Source organism: Xyrauchen texanus, chromosome 10 (assembly GCF_025860055.1).
Source record: "Xyrauchen texanus isolate HMW12.3.18 chromosome 10, RBS_HiC_50CHRs, whole genome shotgun sequence".
In the NCBI taxonomy this organism is placed as follows: domain Eukaryota; kingdom Metazoa; phylum Chordata; class Actinopteri; order Cypriniformes; family Catostomidae; genus Xyrauchen; species Xyrauchen texanus.
In genome coordinates this window covers 14,826,991-14,844,445 of record NC_068285.1, presented here as the reverse complement: position 1 = coordinate 14,844,445, position 17,455 = coordinate 14,826,991, and the positions used below count along the sequence as shown (strand labels likewise).

General features: G+C 37.5%; 2 protein-coding genes across 3 annotated transcripts in view; one reads left to right on the top strand and one right to left on the bottom strand.

The window, feature by feature from the left end:
* Positions 1-2,934, bottom strand: part of tuft1b (tuftelin 1b) — a 35,055-nt gene extending 32,121 nt beyond the window's left edge. The window contains exon 1 of the mRNA XM_052135131.1: positions 2,914-2,934. The gene's annotated coding sequence lies outside the window, so the exon portion shown is untranslated. The remainder of the gene's footprint in view (positions 1-2,913) is intronic.
* urgcp (upregulator of cell proliferation) lies at positions 2,218-14,822 on the top strand. 2 transcript variants are annotated; one of them, XM_052135128.1, is made up of 7 exons: positions 2,218-2,268; positions 2,377-2,477; positions 2,588-2,628; positions 2,749-2,991; positions 4,607-4,882; positions 8,635-8,907; positions 9,675-14,822. In XM_052135128.1, the coding sequence occupies exons 2-7, from the start codon at positions 2,458-2,460 to the stop codon at positions 14,390-14,392; spliced, it is 5,571 nt and encodes a 1,856-aa protein (XP_051991088.1). In that variant the 5' UTR covers positions 2,218-2,268; positions 2,377-2,457; the 3' UTR covers positions 14,393-14,822. The 2 variants fall into 2 exon arrangements, with proteins under 2 accessions (XP_051991088.1, XP_051991089.1); XM_052135129.1 differs by lacking the exons at positions 2,218-2,268; positions 2,377-2,477; positions 2,588-2,628; positions 4,607-4,882 and having other exon boundaries at positions 2,879-2,991.
* Positions 14,823-17,455: the final 2,633 nt, after the last annotated feature.

Sequence of the window (17,455 nt, the reverse complement as noted above, 5' to 3'; positions counted from 1 at the left end):
ACATGAATGTCAACACGGACCCCTAAACATACAATGTGTAATAGATATATGCCACCATTCCAGTTTGACTACAACTTCATGTAATTTAATCCACAGCCATGACAACATTATTAAAGTGACATTTCCTTTCACCAGTTGGTGGCGCTACAGTGTAGGATGAGCTCCCACCCCTGGCGGTTTGTAAAGCTGCATATCTCAGCAACTACAGTCTGAGTAAAAACAGCATGAAAAAGTCAATTTCTGGAAACATCGTATTGGAGGTTGACCGCACAGCCTGACGCACGCTACTAGGTCAATACCGAATGGACGGCTAGGCTCAAATGGGAGGTTTTTGTGCCTGTGAATCGATGTCAGAGTACGAGGGATAAGAAACAGAGTCAGGGAAGCGTTTACGCTTTCTAGCTGACTTAGGACCAGTGCGAGAATCGCCAGCCATACCCAAAATAATAAGAGTAACAGTGTTAGTGTTACTGTGAGTATACGTCATATGAGAAATAGAAACACAATAGGCTACATACACATTCATAGACACCCAGTTTAGGGCTGCACGATCATTTTTGCAAAATCAATAATAATAATTGTCGATTACTGCCTTTGATATTGTAATCGCGATTATTAATGCCCATTCAAATATTCAATTGTGACATCACAAAGTAAGCAACCATGGGGTTCTTCGGAGTAGCAGATTTCAATGGTGGGTATAAGCTACGCTCCAGTTTCTTTTAAGCGTTATATTGTATTTTATATTTTAATAATGTTTGTTAATCTAAGGCAAACAAAAAATATTTTAAATGGACATTTATGGTATGGAATAAATTAAATTATTGCTAAATTACTGCTTAAATTATTAGTCCACATACAGTAAATAATATGGCATATTCAATATATAAAAACTAATTAACAGCTGATTTAAATAAACCAAGTTACTCTGTTCAGTAAGACCTTTCATGGGACAGGGGACCATTCATCCCGTTAGATCTTCATTTGTGATCTTGTTCATGTAAGATCATTGTTAGATCATTGTTGGCCTCAGCGGTTGCACTTTGGAAATTAAAAACAGTAACGTTTTAAAGTGAAAATGTAAAATCTACCAATACCAGCTGCTGGGCAAATGGGTCTTATTAGAGCAGATGCGATAACAATGATTGTGATTCCTGAAATATGCTATTCATGCCATATTCTTTATGTTGGCTACACCTCCAAAACACACTTCGAACAGTTCAGATGAGCTACGCACAATGTTCTGCACACTCATGAATGCTCTCATTAAAAACAAAGCTGTCTAATCAGCATAATAAAGCAATTATTTACACCATGTCTGTGCCTTGATAAGAATGGGAGTGTTTTAGTTTCATCGTGTTGCTCATTTGCAGTGTATTTAACATTTACGTTCAAAGTAGGGTTGCAACGGTATGAGATTTTCATGGTATGATTACCGTCTCAGAAAATATCACAACAAATGCTACAAGTTTAGGGCTGTAGGACACTTGTATGTTACTTCACATGAGTAAATAATACAGGAATGTTTTCAGCTGATACAGTGACAGTGACAAAAGTATGCATTACCAAAACTTTCCTCATAACTAACATTCAAGCGGTAATGATTATGGAAAGATAATGATTCCAGTAACAACCTTGAACCAGTCAGACCAGTGCATTGTTTTGTGGGATCTCTGCCAGAGGAAATCCCCTCAAACCCAACAATAGTTTAATGCCATTTCAAGAATTTAAACTGATGCATGGAGAATTAGACCAAAACATCTTAACAAAAATCTGAGTTTTACATAATATAAATAGTGAATTAAATTACTGTAAAAGATAACTTGATGAAGTCAGGAGCAGAGAGCAATTGAGGCATAAAAGGATCAGATCAAATCACTTTCAAATCGCTCCATTAAATCGATTTAGATACATGTGATATGACGTATTTCATCCAATGAAAACTTCAGAAATAATTAAACCAATGAACGTTTTGATGATCAATACATGATATCATAAATAACTTCTCGTACAAACACTGCACTTCAAACGTCCCCAGTTGCTCAGGAGAGTTGCCTCACAGGTTTTAGATTACAGTTTTTCAGGCTTGATTACAGGAGTTGATATCATGTCATTGAAACTAAAAGTATTCAATAATTGCAGAGTAATGCAGGGGGCGGGATTTCTTTTTAAAAACCATTATCAAGAGCTAAACACTCATTCACAAATCATTATGCCCTTGGAGTCTCAAGGAAGATGCATCCCTAAAGCTAAACGATGAAGTAAGCAGTGAGTATTAAAATTTCTTCTTAATTTAGAATTCATAAATATAATATTGATTACTTTGGTATACAAGTAATAATCCATGTTGAAAAGGCATCAACTTTTGCATTTCAGATGATGACTAGACTATACCGTATGTCTTAAAATCAGCATTATTGTTACCCTGAAAGAAACTGCCAGGCTCTGAAACAAGAGATGGCGAGGCCTCTTGACAGGTACACTGATTTCAAATATCTCTTGTAGAGTTATGAGAAGAATCAGTTTTTATATTGCAACTACAATGTGAATGGACAATTTGGAATTAGTTTGCTTTATGTAACAACAGGAACACAAGAGAACATGTGCAAACAGAAGAAGAAACTGAAGGTATGGAATAATGTTCATTTGTAGAAATGATGTACATGCATTCGTATTATAATGTGAACTTAATTTCTATTTAAAAGATGTATTATTGTTTAATTCATGCAGATATTCTCTCTCCCTCAGGCCAGATTAGATTTACTGAGATATGTCCAGACTCTGTTCGCTTTGAATGGGGAATTCCAGATGATGTGAATGTACAACAAAAATACCAAGTCACATGGAATAATGAGGAAAGACAAGTTTCTAAGAAAATTTATGCAAATCATTTTGAGATAAAAAATCTTTCACCTGGCACAAGTTATACCATCACAGTTGTGGCGATTGAGGACAACTGCAAAACCAGTTTCTCAGCATCTGTGTGTACAGGTAAACTTACTTAGCTTTATCTATAAATATTGAGAAAGATTTAATTAAAAATAGTGTTTAAGATATGTGCTAAAATCAGAGAGAGTCACATGACGCCATGCAAGGTTTGCTTTGTTTTAAAACTTTTTGTGTCATAAACCGGTGAGATTTGATACACCCTGATCCATAACTGTTCTATTAAGACAATATGTTGTATATTCAAAATCTTCGGGCTCTAGAGACGAGCGATTTGGCAAGAAAAGTGAAAGAAATTTGGCGAGAACTGATGAACGTTTCGGTGATGCTGATGAAGTTCGTTGCTGATTTGGAGGATCTTGCTGTAATACGTCAATTGATCACTGCCGTGGAGACTAAATTCTGTTTGCTTTTGGAAAAGGTGATGAGGCATCAGTGTATTACTCCCTGCTAATTCAGAGTCTGGAGGACGGAGCTTTAACTTCTATCAAGAGATTATGGGATACAAATTTAAACTTGGTATTGGAGGAGGGAGTGTGGGCTACTATTCCAAAATACATCATGTCTACATCTAGAGATCCAAGGGTGCGTCTGATGCAATTTAAGATTTTACATCGAGTCAGTTGGACCCCCTCTAGATTGTATAGGCTTGGTATTAAAGACACACCCAACTGCTCGCGATGCAATCAGAAGACGGGGACACAACACATACCCACCTGCTGGCGATGAAAATCAGAAGACGGGCCACAACCTATGTTTTTTGGGGATGTGTTAAGATCAAAGAATTTTGGTTGAGTGTTCAGAGCTTTAAGTGTGACATTTTGGACACTCAATTTTCATGTTGCCCCAGACTCTGCGATGGGGTGGTCATTAATATTGGAGATAGTCATTTAAAAAGTTGGGTCCTAGCCGGAGTTATGATTGGCAGACAAATCATCCTCAGGGGGTGGAAGACGGCTGGGGCACCCTTGTTTCGGGAGTAGTGCGCAGAGATCGGCGAGGTGGCAGCATTCGAAGAGTTGATTATTAGAAGGCTGGGAAATGGGATCTGTTTGATAGGAAGTGAGGTGGATATTTGGCTTTATTGAAGGGTTCTCGGTGAGGGGCAGTGGAGAGGGATTGCTAGTTTGATGTGTAAGTGCATTTTTGATGTTTTTTGAAAGTATAATTTTTTAAGGTTTTTTTATTTTTATGTTCTAACTTTTGGTGCCCACTGTAGTTAATTTTGTGTCAAGAGGATGATGGGTTGGGGTTATTTGGGTGGAGGGGTTTAATGTATATAATTGATTCCATATTTTATGTTGTGTTTTCTTATGAATGGAATAAATAAACGTTGTTAATAATAATAATATTTTTTTTTTTCTTTCTTTTTTACCATATTAACTCTCATACAAAAAAAGTGTCCCGTTAAGTGATAATTTTTTTCCCTTTCCATGTTTCAAGTATTTTGTACTTGGAGTATTTTGGGCAAAAAAGAGCCATAATACATACATCTGTTAATTCTTATTATTATTTAATAAACCATCATATCGTCAGGAGCTTTACACCAAAAACGAATTCCTCAAAAGAGCAACATTACTTGGCCAATAGAGTACAAATTAAATTTGGTGGTAATATATAAATGTTTGTGCTAACTGGTGTATAATGTTTTTCCCCAAAGTAATCACAGCACCTGAGAATTTTGAATATGTCTCAGGGGATGCAACAATTGCAAGACTAAGATGGAGCCGACCTCAGAAATTGGATCCAAGTCTCTACAAATTCCAAGTGATCAATTATAAAAATGGAGAGGAAACAGAATCAGTGACTATGAAATCAAATTCAAATGAAATCACATTGGAAGACCTTCTGCCTGCCACTGAGTACATAGCTACAATAAGCACAGTACTGGATGATGAGAAAAAGAGCGAGCCAGCTGTTTTAATTTACCATACAAGTAAGTTTAAAGCTTATATAAATATGCCGATCAGCCACAACATTAAAACTACCTGCCTAATATTGTGTAGTTCCGCCTCGTGCCACCAAAACAGTACCAGCCCACATTCTGAGATGATATTCTTCTAACCACAATTGTAAAGAGCGGTTGTCTGAGTTACCGTAGACTTTATCAGTTTGAACAAGTCTGGCTATTCTGTATTGACCTCTCTCATCGACAAGGCATTTCCATCCACAGAACTGCCGCTCACTGGATGTTTTTTGTTTTTGGAACCATTCTGGGTAAATTCTAGAGACTGCTGTGTGTAAAAATCCCATGAGATCAGCAGTTACAGGAATACTCAAACCAGCCCATCTGGCACCAACAATCATCCATGCGATTATCTAATCAGCCAATAGTGTGGCAGCAGTGCATAAAATCATGCAGATACAGGTCAGGAGCTTCAGTTAATGTTCACATCAACCATCAGAATGGGGAAAAATGTGATCTCAATGATTTGGACCGTGGCATGATTGTTGGTGCCAGATGGGCTGGTTTGAGAATTTCTGTAACTGCTTTTCACACACAGTAGCCTCTAGAATTTACTCAGACTTGTTCCAAAAACATCCAGTGAGCGGCAGTTTTGTGGACATTTATGACATCAAATTTGTGCATGACACAAGTAATTTTTACAACAATTGTTTACTGACAGATTGTTTCACTTTTAATTGACTATATCACAATTCCAGTGGGTCAGAAGTTTACATACACTAAGTTAACTGTGCCTTTAAGCAGGTTGGTAAATTCCAGAAAATGATGTCAAGCCTTTAGGCAATTAGTCAATTATCTTCTGATAGGCTAATTCTTTAAGCAATTAGCTTCTGATAGGCTAATTTAGTCAATTGGAGGTGTACCTGTTAATGTATTTTAAGGCTTACCTTCAAACTCAGCGCCTCTTTGCTTGACATCTTGGGAAAATCAAAGGACATCAGCCAAGACACCAGAAAAACAATTGTGGACCTCCACAAGTCTGGTTCATCCTTGGGAGCAATTTCCAAATGCCTGAAGGTACCACGTTCATCAGTACAAACAATAATACACAAGTATAAACTCCATAGGACCAAGCAGCCATCAAACCACTCAGGAAGATGCATTCTGTCTCCTAGAGATGAACGTAGTTTGGTGCGAAAAGTGTAAATGAATCCCAGAACAACAGCAAAGAACCTTGTGAAGATTCTGGAGGAAACGGGTAGACAAGTATCTATATCCACAGTAAAACTGCTCCAAAACCGCCATAAAAAAGCCAGACTACAGTTTCCAAGTGCACATGGGGACAAAGATGTTACTTTTTGGAGATGTGCCCTCTGGTCTGATGAAACAAAAATGTAACTGTTTGGCCATAATGACCATTGCTATGTTTGGAGGAAAAAGGGTGTGGCTTGGAAGCTGAAGAACACCATCCCAACCATGAAGCATGGAGGTGGCAGCATCATGTTGTGGGGTGCTTGACTTGAGGACAGCAAAATCAAGGTATTGGAGTGGCCATCACAAAGCCCTGACCTCAATCCGATTTGAAGGCAGAACTGAAAAAGCATTTGCGAGTAAGTAGGCCTATAAATCTGACTTGTTACACCAGTTCTGTCTGGAGGAATGGGCAAAAATTCCAGCAGCTTATTGTGAGAAGCTTGTGGAAGGCTACCCAAAACATTTGACCCAAGTTAAACAATTGAAAGGTGCTGTTTTTTACTTCAGTAATGTCCTGACTACACTTCGTGATCAGTTGAATGCCACTTTGTTGAATTAAAGTACCAATTTCCTTCCGGAACAGCAAAATCTGTACATTATTCCAAACGTTTGGCTGCCAGTGTATACATACATATACTATACAGACAGACAGATAGATATCACATAGACGTAAGTATTCAGACCCTTTGCTATAACACTTGAAATTTTGCTCAGGTGCATACCATTTCTCTGGATCATCATTTGAGATGTTTCTACAACTTGATTGGAGTCCACCTGTTGTAAATTCAATTGATTGGACATGATTTGGAAAGGCAGACTCCTTTTTTTGTCTTATAATAAATTTGCCAAGTTATCAGAAATGTGTTTTTTACTTTGTCATTATAGTGTATGGAGAGTAGATTGATGTGAAAAAAAAAATACTTTAAAGCATTTTAGCATAAGTCTGAAACACAAAAAAAATTAAGGGGTTGGAATACTTTCTGAATGAGATCTGGTGACTTTGGGGGCCATTTTAGTACAGTGAACTCATTGTCATGTTCAAGAAACCAATTTGAAATGATTCGAGCTTTGTGACATGGTGCATTATCCTGCTGGAAGGAGCCATCAGAGGATGGGTACATGGTGGCCATAAAGGGATGGACATGGTCAGAAACAATGCTCAGGTAGGCCGTGGCATTTAAACGATGCCCAATTGGCACTAAGGGGCCTAAAGTGTGCCAAGAAAACATCCCCCACACCATTACACCACCACCACCAGCCTGCACAGTGGTAACAAGGCATGATGGATCCATGTTCTCATTCTGTTTACGCCAAATTCTGACTCTACCATCTGAATGTCTCAACAGAAATCGAAACTCATCAGACCAGGCAACATTTTTCCAGTCTTCTACTGTCAATTTTGGTGAGCTCTTGCAAATTGTAGCCTCTTTTTCTTATTTGTAGTGGAGATGAGTGGTACCGGTGGGGTCTTCTGCTGTTGTAGCCCATCCGCCTCAAGGTTGTGCGTGTTGTGGCTTCACAAATGCTTTGCTGCATACCTCGGTTGTAACGAGTGGTTATTTCAGGCAAAGTTGCTCTTCTATCAGCTTGAATCAGTCGGCCCATTCTCCTCTGACCTCTAGCATCAACAAGGCATTTTCACCCACAGGACTGCCACATACTGGATGTTTTTCCCTTTTCACACCATTCTTTGTAAACCCTAGAAATGGTTGTGCATGAAAATCCCAGTAACTGAGCAGATTGTGAAATACTCAGACTGGCCCGTCTGGCACCAACAACCATGCCACGCTCAAAATTGCTTAAATCACCTTTCTTTCCCATTCTGACATTCAGTTTGGAGTTCAGGAGATTGTCTTGACCAGGACCACACCCCTAAATGCATTGAAGCAACTGCCATGTGATTGGTTGATTAGATAATTGCATTAATGAGAAATTGAACAGGTGTTCCTAATAATCCTTTAGGTGAGTGTATATATATATATAAACACAATTTCCGGAAAAGTGAAGCTTCTGGCAAAAAACACGCATCATAATTAAAGCACGATTCAAAATAAAATGTAGATGCCTGAAATTGAAGAAATTGTATAAAAATAAATTACAACTATATAGTAAAATGTAACATTCACTGTAATAATAATTAACCAAAATACCACAAGCTGAAGAATAAAAGTTTGGGGAAAAAATGCAACGACATGTTGAAAAGTTCTATTTTCACTTGTTAAAAGTTTTAAGAATTTATTGATTAGACACCATTTTGATGATGAAAAAGATTAAACTTAAAAAAAAAAACAATTCTGGATAGTTCTGGAAAATAATAATTATTAAAATATAATTATTAAAAAAATGTGTTTTCAATAGCACAGTATCATCGAGATCCGTGAAATTTCACTGGTATCGGTACCGACTACTGAAATTGTGGTACCATGACAACACTAATATATATATATATATTTCAGCAAATATAAATATAGAATTATTTTGCACAAAACTCTGTGTTGTTGTGACAAAAGTTTTATTACCTTCTCCAGAGCCAGACCCACCAGCAAACCTGCAAATCATAACAGGTGCAACTTCCATTCGTCTGAAATGGATGTATCCTTTCAGTGATGTCAACATTCAACACAAATTCAGGGTGATCTGGAGTGATGAAAACAACATTGAACATGGAACATTGAAGACAAAAGAGACAGAGACAGATATATTTGGTTTAAAACCAGGAACTGAGTATTTCTTCTCTGTCTGCACTCTGTTGGAATCAAGTGGGATTGAGAGCACTCCTGCAAAGATCACAAAATGCACAAGTGAGTTCCTATGTTAATCATAATCAAACAATCAATCAAGCCAATGCAAACGGCATTTTGAAACAATTCAGTTTCTGATCATCATTTAAAACAGCTTAGTTTAAAGGAATAGAAAATTCTCACCCTCATGTCGTTCTCAATCTGGATGATTTATGACTTTCTTTATTATGTGGAACAACACAAGAAGAGATCATTTGATGATAATTGAATCCTCTCCAATTGGCTGAATTCAGTACAATGGTATTATTTAGGAACTTGACGCTTAATAAAGCATTCAAATGTGTCATAATAGTAGTCAAACCGGCTTCAATCACTTTGATGAACAGACCACATTTAACGTAGTTTACACTCTCAAATAAAATCACTTGTGTGAACAACACTGAATCGAATATGGCACGACATTGAAAAAAATCCAACATCAGTAAATTAAACAACTTAAATTATGGTCTTTTCAACTTATGCCTATACAGAAAACTTGGAAGTAGATCTAAGAGTTGATTGGACTAATTCTACCACAGTTTTGGGTGATTTATTTAGTATTAAAGTGATACTTTCTGCTTCCATTGGATTAAATACAGCCAACAGGATTGTATTAATTTATCAATAAATTATCTCCTTTTGTGTGCTCCGCAAATGAAAGAAGGTAATTTTGGTTTTGAAAAATATGAGGGTGAGTGAATTATGATATTCAATTTTAGATTAAAAAGTGTTGCAGTTGCATTTATATCATTCTGTATAATCTACATGCATTGAACTATGCATTGCAGATATAAATATGGAATCCGTATTAATGGAACTGGGACTACGACACCACCTGAAAGAGAAACTGACTTTACAGCACGTGTTGACATTAATGAAGCAGTCAGATGAGCACAAAACTTCACACAGTTTTAGATCATTACCGTGGCTTTTTCTCAGAAAGCTAATGATGGTCAATTCGTCAGCCAGAAGTATCCAATTTTCTTCAAAGTGTAACTCTGAAAAGAAAGGCCTCAATATCATTGAGACAACTTCAGATGATTACAACGATCAGGAAGGAATGAATATTCTTGATTTGATCACAGCTCTATTCCACTGTTCCGATCCTTTCCTCCAACAAGAAATGGCTGTAAAAATGTCAATGTGTCAGTTCTCTGTGCCTTTGCTGCTGCCAAACTGTGACACCAAGCAGTGCTCATTAATGCTTTGGGCTTTGAGGGACATTACTAAGCAGTTTAGATCCCAGAACGGTTTAGAGGAGAACAGCATTGCACTAACTGACTTGCCCCTGATCTCTTTTGTCAGACTAGGAAAAAGCAACTTGTCCAAGTCCGAGTTTCTAAACAAACTCCTCAGCAACAATCAGCAGTATCATGACACATTTATACACAAGAAACTGGCAAACGGGAACATTCAAAGAAAGGTCTCTAATGGTCTTGTTGAAATAAGCTGGTATCTCCCTAGAGGAAAGAGATATAGTGATATCTTCAAAGAGCCGGTAGCTGTAGCTAATCTCCGTGGGGATATTTCTGCATTCGAAGTCCAATTCGCCTTCTTGAGCCATACATCCTCTACAATATTTCTGTTCTGTGATGATTTGGACTCGAACAAGACATTTCTGAGTTCCCTTCAAATCAGATCGAAATTGGTTCTGATTTGCACTATAAATGAAGGAACATCAAGAGACCATTTGAAACAAAGTCTGGCACAAATGAAGCTCAAAACACACTCTGTGATCCTCAAGGACAGGAACATGAATGATGCTGAATTTGTTGTTAAACTACAGAAGGCTGTTGGTGAAATACTTAAAGATTCTACAAAAGTGAGCATCGAAAAGATGTCAAATATTGCACCAGATCTGGGGATTATTGTTGATGAAAACAGTACCACTTGTCAGAATGCAAAGGAAAAGGCAGACTTGATCACAAAAGACATCGCAAATATACCTGAATTCAAAAGGAGGGAACTGCCTCTGCAAGGGAAACTGTGGAAGGAACTGTCCAAGCTGGAGAAAGAGATGTGCCGACTTAAAAAGGTAGGGAAACAAAACATTGAGCACTACAAGAGTGAACTTCAAATTCAGATTCAGAATCTAAGAGCTGATCAAAGAAAGAACAGCATGGGCGAAGCAATTGCTTTATTCATCTCTGGCTTGTGCTGCTCCAAGAATGAGCAACAGTATTTCCTCAAATGGATGAAAATCAATTTGGATAGTCTAACAAGAAAGCACTTGTTCAAGCTTGAGGAGCAGTATAGGAAAGTAAGCAAGAACCCAACAGAAGATAAGGAAGGACTCACAGATCTGGAAAATCAGATTGCTAACAGTTCTCTGGGAGTCCAACATTTCCTTAGAGAGTTAAGTCAACTTTACGAGTCAGAATTTGTACACTCCCGAAGCTCACTGTACAAAAGAGAGCTGAAGAGATTGCCACAAATATGCGCTAAGTTGCTGCTGAATGGGTTTCCTTTGGAACTTGTTGATGGAGATGCATCAAACATTCCACTCATGTGGATTAGAGATGTGATGATGGAGCTTAACAATTTGACCAAACCTCACAACAGGATACGAGTTGTTACAGTTTTAGGGGTTCAAAGCACTGGCAAGTCAACTCTCCTTAACACAATGTTTGGAATTCAGCTTGCCGTTAGCAGTGGAAGATGCACAAGAGGTGCCTTCATGCTTCTAATCAATGTATCCGAGGAGTATAAAACAGAGCTTTGCTGTGACTATCTCATTGTCATTGACACAGAGGGATTGAAGTCTCCAGAGTTGGCAAAACTAGCTGATAGTTATGAGCATGATAATGAACTTGCAACCCTGGTTGTTGGACTTAGCGACATCACTATTGTCAACATTTCTATGGAGAATGTAACAGAAATGAAAGACACTTTGCAAATAGTTGTCCATGCCTTTCTCCGCATGAAGGAGGTGGGGAAAAGGCCCTGTTGCCATTTTGTGCACCAAAACACAGCAGATGTTGCCGTGCGAGAAAAGACCTTGAGAGAGAGAAAGATTTTCTTGGATCAGATGGATATTATGACACAAGCAGCTGCTAAAATGGAGAAAAGGGGCAACAACAAGAAATTCACAGACATTCTAGAGTATGATATTGAAAAAAACAATTGGTACATACCTGGATTGTGGCTCGGAACACCTCCGATGGCTCCTGTTAATACGGGTTACAGCGATGAGGTGAATAACTTCAAGGATGGGATACTTACAGTTTTCAAGGCAACAAAAGTCCCAGCACAGGAATTCATGAAATTTGAAGAGTGGATCCACAGTCTGTGGAAGGCTGTTAAATTTGAGAACTTTATTTTCAGTTTTCGCAACAGCCTCGTCGCCGAAGCATACTCCAGACTTTGTGCAGAGTTTAACACATGGGAATGGACATTCAAGAAGCATATGATTGCCTGGTCTACAAGATCTGAAACCACAATCACAAACATGAGCGCAATGTCGGTCAAGTCAGAGGATGCACGTAACATCGATGACATGTTAGCTGATTTGAAAAATGAAGCTACTAATGAGTTAGACAAAGAGGAGAAAGTTCTTTTTGATAAGATCCAGCAATATTTTGAAAGTGAGGAGGAACATGTGTGCCTCGTCGAAAATCACAAGGAGGATTTTTTAAATTGTGCACGAGGCCTTAGAAGGGAGACAGAGCAGGATTTAAGGAACAAACTGGACAATGCTGTTTTGATCCAGAAGGGAATTGCAGAAGTGCTACACATCAAGCAAAAACAGAGGGACACCATGAGAAAAAAAGTGCTCAAAATGATCAGTGTCTGCAGGAATAAAACGAACAATCTTACCGAAAGTGAACTAAATGAGGAATTTGAAAAGCTGTGGGATGACACTGTGAGGCAGTATTCGTTCAAAGCTCTGTCAAGACAAGACGTAGGAAAGGAAACTTACCAACTTTTGCGCAAAAACTTGGAAATGAAAGGAGAAGCGGTACGTGAGATTCTGTCAAGTAGCATGCCTTTAGATCAATGTGGCACAGAACCCTTTTTGGCAAAGGCTGAAACCGAGAATGGTCTACTGCAAAAAATTGTACAATATTGTCTGCCAGAGCAAAGGAACAGAAGAATGAATTTAATACAAGTGATATGTGAAAAAATAATAAACACAAGCAAGGAGTTCATTGCCTTAAAAACAAAAGCAAATTCAGACTACAACAGCGCTGACATACATGAGCTTTTGTTCTTCATTGACAAGAATCTGAAAGCCTATGACAATCTACAGATAAGCCCTGAAAATGAAGCATCCATCAAGATCTATATTTGCAGTGAAGCGGCAAGAGCTTTCCAGCAAATGCATGATAATTACATACAAAGTAATGACCCTTGGAAATCCCTTGAAAGGTACAAGCTGGAATGGCTTGCTGACTTTAAAGACCTCTATTACCAACGAGACAATTGTCAGAACAAAGCAGATATCTGTGTAAAGCAATGCCTCACGCCTGCCGTGAAGGAATACATCCAAAAACGTCTTGGGCCTGACATTGTGGATGAAATGTTGTCTGGCGAAAGAGGCATTTCTTTCAGCACACGCTCATTTTTCCAGTTTTCACTTTTAAAAGAGCTGCTTCGGGAAGATGATTTCAGGTATATTTTTAAATACATAGACAACTATGAGGAGTTTGTGACACTGTGGATTTCAGAAAAGATCATTGGTCATTTCTCAAAGGGAGGGGGTTTATCAAAGTTAGAGATGAAGCATTTGAAAATAATCACCAAAAAACTCAAGGAAGCTGTTGAAGGTGCACAGAGAGTGGCAAACAATTGGAAAGGCAATGGAGAAGATGCAAACATCTGCAATTTTGTGAACAATGTTTTCAAAAATCTTAACAAAGAGTTGGTCATCCCAACTGATGCCCTCAATGCAACTCTTGTCCTGAACAACTCTAACCCTGCTGAGTTTGCAGATTGCCTTAAACCATCAATAGACAAAATGTTTTTCAGCATAGAAGATGAATTTAGGAGACACGGGGATGTGAGGGCTAAGATAGCCAGTCTTCCATTTAACATGCCTCAAGTGGAACTCTTCAGCAGAGTGTTTGGCTGTGGGAAAAGGTGTCCATTCTGCAGTGCACCTTGTGAAGCTGGAGGCAAAAAACATATGGAGCATTATGCTTCTGTCCATCGACCACAAGGCATTGGTAGATATAGGTGGATTGAAAGTGAAATGCTAATTCCTGACATATGCTCATCTCTTGTTGCTAGTGAAAAGACATTTCGCTGTAAAGACACGGGATATCAGTTTTATCCATTTAAGGAATACAGAAAATTCTACCCAGACTGGAAGATACAATCTGATGCTAGTATTGAAGCCACTGACTTCTGGAAGTACATCTTTGCCAGATACAACACAAAGTTTGCAGAGAAATACAACGCTAAACCAGCAAACGTACCTGTTAGTTGGCATAAAATATCGGCAAGTCAGGCAAAAAGAAGCTTGGAAGGAACATTCGGATTGAGATCACAATCAAAATATTATTGATCTTTTGATGGATGATATAAATAAATTACTTAGAAATCTGTAGAATCCCAAGTAGAGGTGACCTGGAGAAATATTAAGATCACCATTAAGCCTTTGAGTAAACCTGACTCTGGCCTATTCCAGGGGTGATGTAAAGTATTGCACAGCATTTCCTATAGATAACTAGTGTTTGCCAAAATTCAGTCAGTAATAAAATTAGGCTTGGGATCATGAGCAGAGCTTTTTCAACATATTTTGTAACCTGCCATAAGTGGTCTACTAAATAATTAAAAACATGAACTTTAGCAAACTGTTAAACGGTTTATTAGAAATGTAAACATATACTGTCATTTAAATACAAATAAAATATACATATTTCTCTTCTTGTAAAACATTTGACTGATGACTACAGTATGCATAACTATATTTATACTATAAATAAATATGAGAGGATGACAAATAAAGACATTTCATGTTTATTTACTGAAAAGAATTGGGAATTCTCATTATAAAAAAACACAGAAAGGGTATTTGCGAAACATGCGCACACACAATTAGAACATAATAAAAGGTGTCTGAGCATGCTGTTATGGTTCAGGAGGAACCATAGAAATTTGAAAGTAATTCAAATTTAAATAACACAAGTAGTTGAGCAAAGGACAATTTGTTTGTAATATACACACACACACACACACACACACACACACATATACATATAATATAATAATAATAATAATAATAATATATATATATGTATATTAGGGCTGTCGAGTTAACGCGTTAATAACGCACTATTAATTATAAAAAAAATAACGCGTTATAATAATTAACGCATTTAATCGCAGTACCACCTGTTTACTCCAGAGGGCAGTAAGTGAAATGTCAGCTGTGTGAGCAACACACAGTTTATACAGTGAAGAAACAACACAGTTAGTAAGGCTACAAATGCGAACTAAGTGATCTCAATATGTGTTTTTTATATAATAATAATAATATATATATATATATATATATTTATTTTTTTTTGATATTTAAAGATAACTATGTATAATTATTTCATCATTATGTATTGAATTATTGTTATATGAGGGGCTTTCTCAGCAAATATTTGTATATGCCATTAATCGGGATGCGGAAGAGTACGGAAGAGGATTAGGGCCAAGCAATAATAAAAAAAATAAAGCCATCTCGAGATTAAAGTCATTATAGGCTAATGCGAGATTAAACTCGTTAAATTTCGAGAAAAAAGTCGAAATACAATCTTGAGAATAAACTCATTATATATCGAGAATAAAGTCATTATAATGCGAGATTAAACTCGTTACATTTCGAGAAAAAAGTCGAAATACAATCTTGAGAATAAACTCATTATATATCGAGAATAAAGTCATTATAATGCGAGATTAAACTCGTTAAATTTCAAGAAAAAAGTCGAAATACAATCTTGAGAATAAACTCATTAAATATCGAGAATAAAGTCATTATAATGCGAGATTAAACTCGTTACATTTCGAGAAAAAAGTCGAAATACAATATTCTCGATATTTAATGAGTTTATTCTCAAGATTGTATTTCGACTTTTTTCTCGAAATTTAACGAGTTTAATCTCGCATTATAATGACTTTAATCTCGAGATGGCTTTATTTTTTTTTATTATTGCTTGGCCCTAATCCTCTTCCGTACTCTTCCGTAGGACACCATGTAATTCGTTCGATTAAAAATTTTAATCGATTGACAGCCCTAATATATATACACACATAATAATCATATTAACTATATTACACTACTCTCTCCACATCCCACCCGAGAGCGCTCCAAAAACTCCAAAAACCTGCCCCATTTCCGGATAAAGAAATCCAAGACACCCCGTCATCCCCGATGACACCTCCTCATAAGCCGACACCCTCCCCATCTCCGTGCACCACTCCGTATATGGGGGCAGGCGCGTCGTTAGACATACATGGGCATCCGGGGCTTCAGCCCCTGATGTTTTTTTTATAGCCCCGGATCTCAAACAATTGAATTTATTGATAATTATTATTATTTTTTAATAATTTTGTATTTATTTAAAAAAATGTACCGGGTCTTTTAATCTATCCTTCGGAATCATGTATTAAAGACGATTAAAATGTGTTCAAGCAGATCAAAGTTACTATGGTTACAGAATGCTTGTATTTACAGTGCGCACCAGAGGAGAGAGCCTGAAAGAGTCATCGGTTAACTTACAGCTTTAGGGCTTGACTGTCATTGTTGATTGTGGCTTCTGGTGGTAGCTATTATGGACATTAGACACTTTTTAAAAAGTAAAATAAGGAGTCATGAACGATACGAGGGAGGCAAGAAGAGTTATCTACTGGCGCCGTTCCCTCATCATTAAGCTCAGGTCGGTGAAGGCTCTTAAGCAAACCCTGGTCTAACTTACTAGCCCTGTAAGTTACTCACTGTGGTATTAATGCAGAACATGTACTGTATATATAAAGTACGTGGGACCTTACTATTTCGCCTATAGCTAATCCATTTTGTGAGCCATAATCCGTTTCTCGTGAGGAATGTAGATGAAGTAGCCTATACATCTGATTTGGCGATTGAAACACGATGTGTAAATGAACGTTATTCAGGGATGTAGTGGAGGCTAAACGCACATAAACGCCGTTTACGCACCTCCCAAAATTCGGAAATAGCGTTTACCCACCTCCAAAGTGGGTTTATCCACCTCTAAATTGCGTTTATCCACCTCTAAATAGATAGTTCCTAAGCCATTTTAAATTAAGCTTATGTCGTTTTAGTTTCATATTGTTCATTAATAGTTTCATAGGTTGTTAAACCTAAGACGAAGTCTTTCATAATGCGCTCCATGCGCGTGCATCGATATTGACTACTACCAGCTATATACAGCGTGCTGTCTTGTTGACCAATCAGCAGGAAGCAGCAGATTGCAGCAGATTGCATCAAGATTCATCCGTCACTCACTAGCATTGTTGCCAACTTATTATTACTATTTTTAGCGACTTTTCAGACCCCTTTAGCAACATTTTTTAAAAAAGCGACTAGCGACAAATCTAGCGACTTTTTGGACAAACCTTA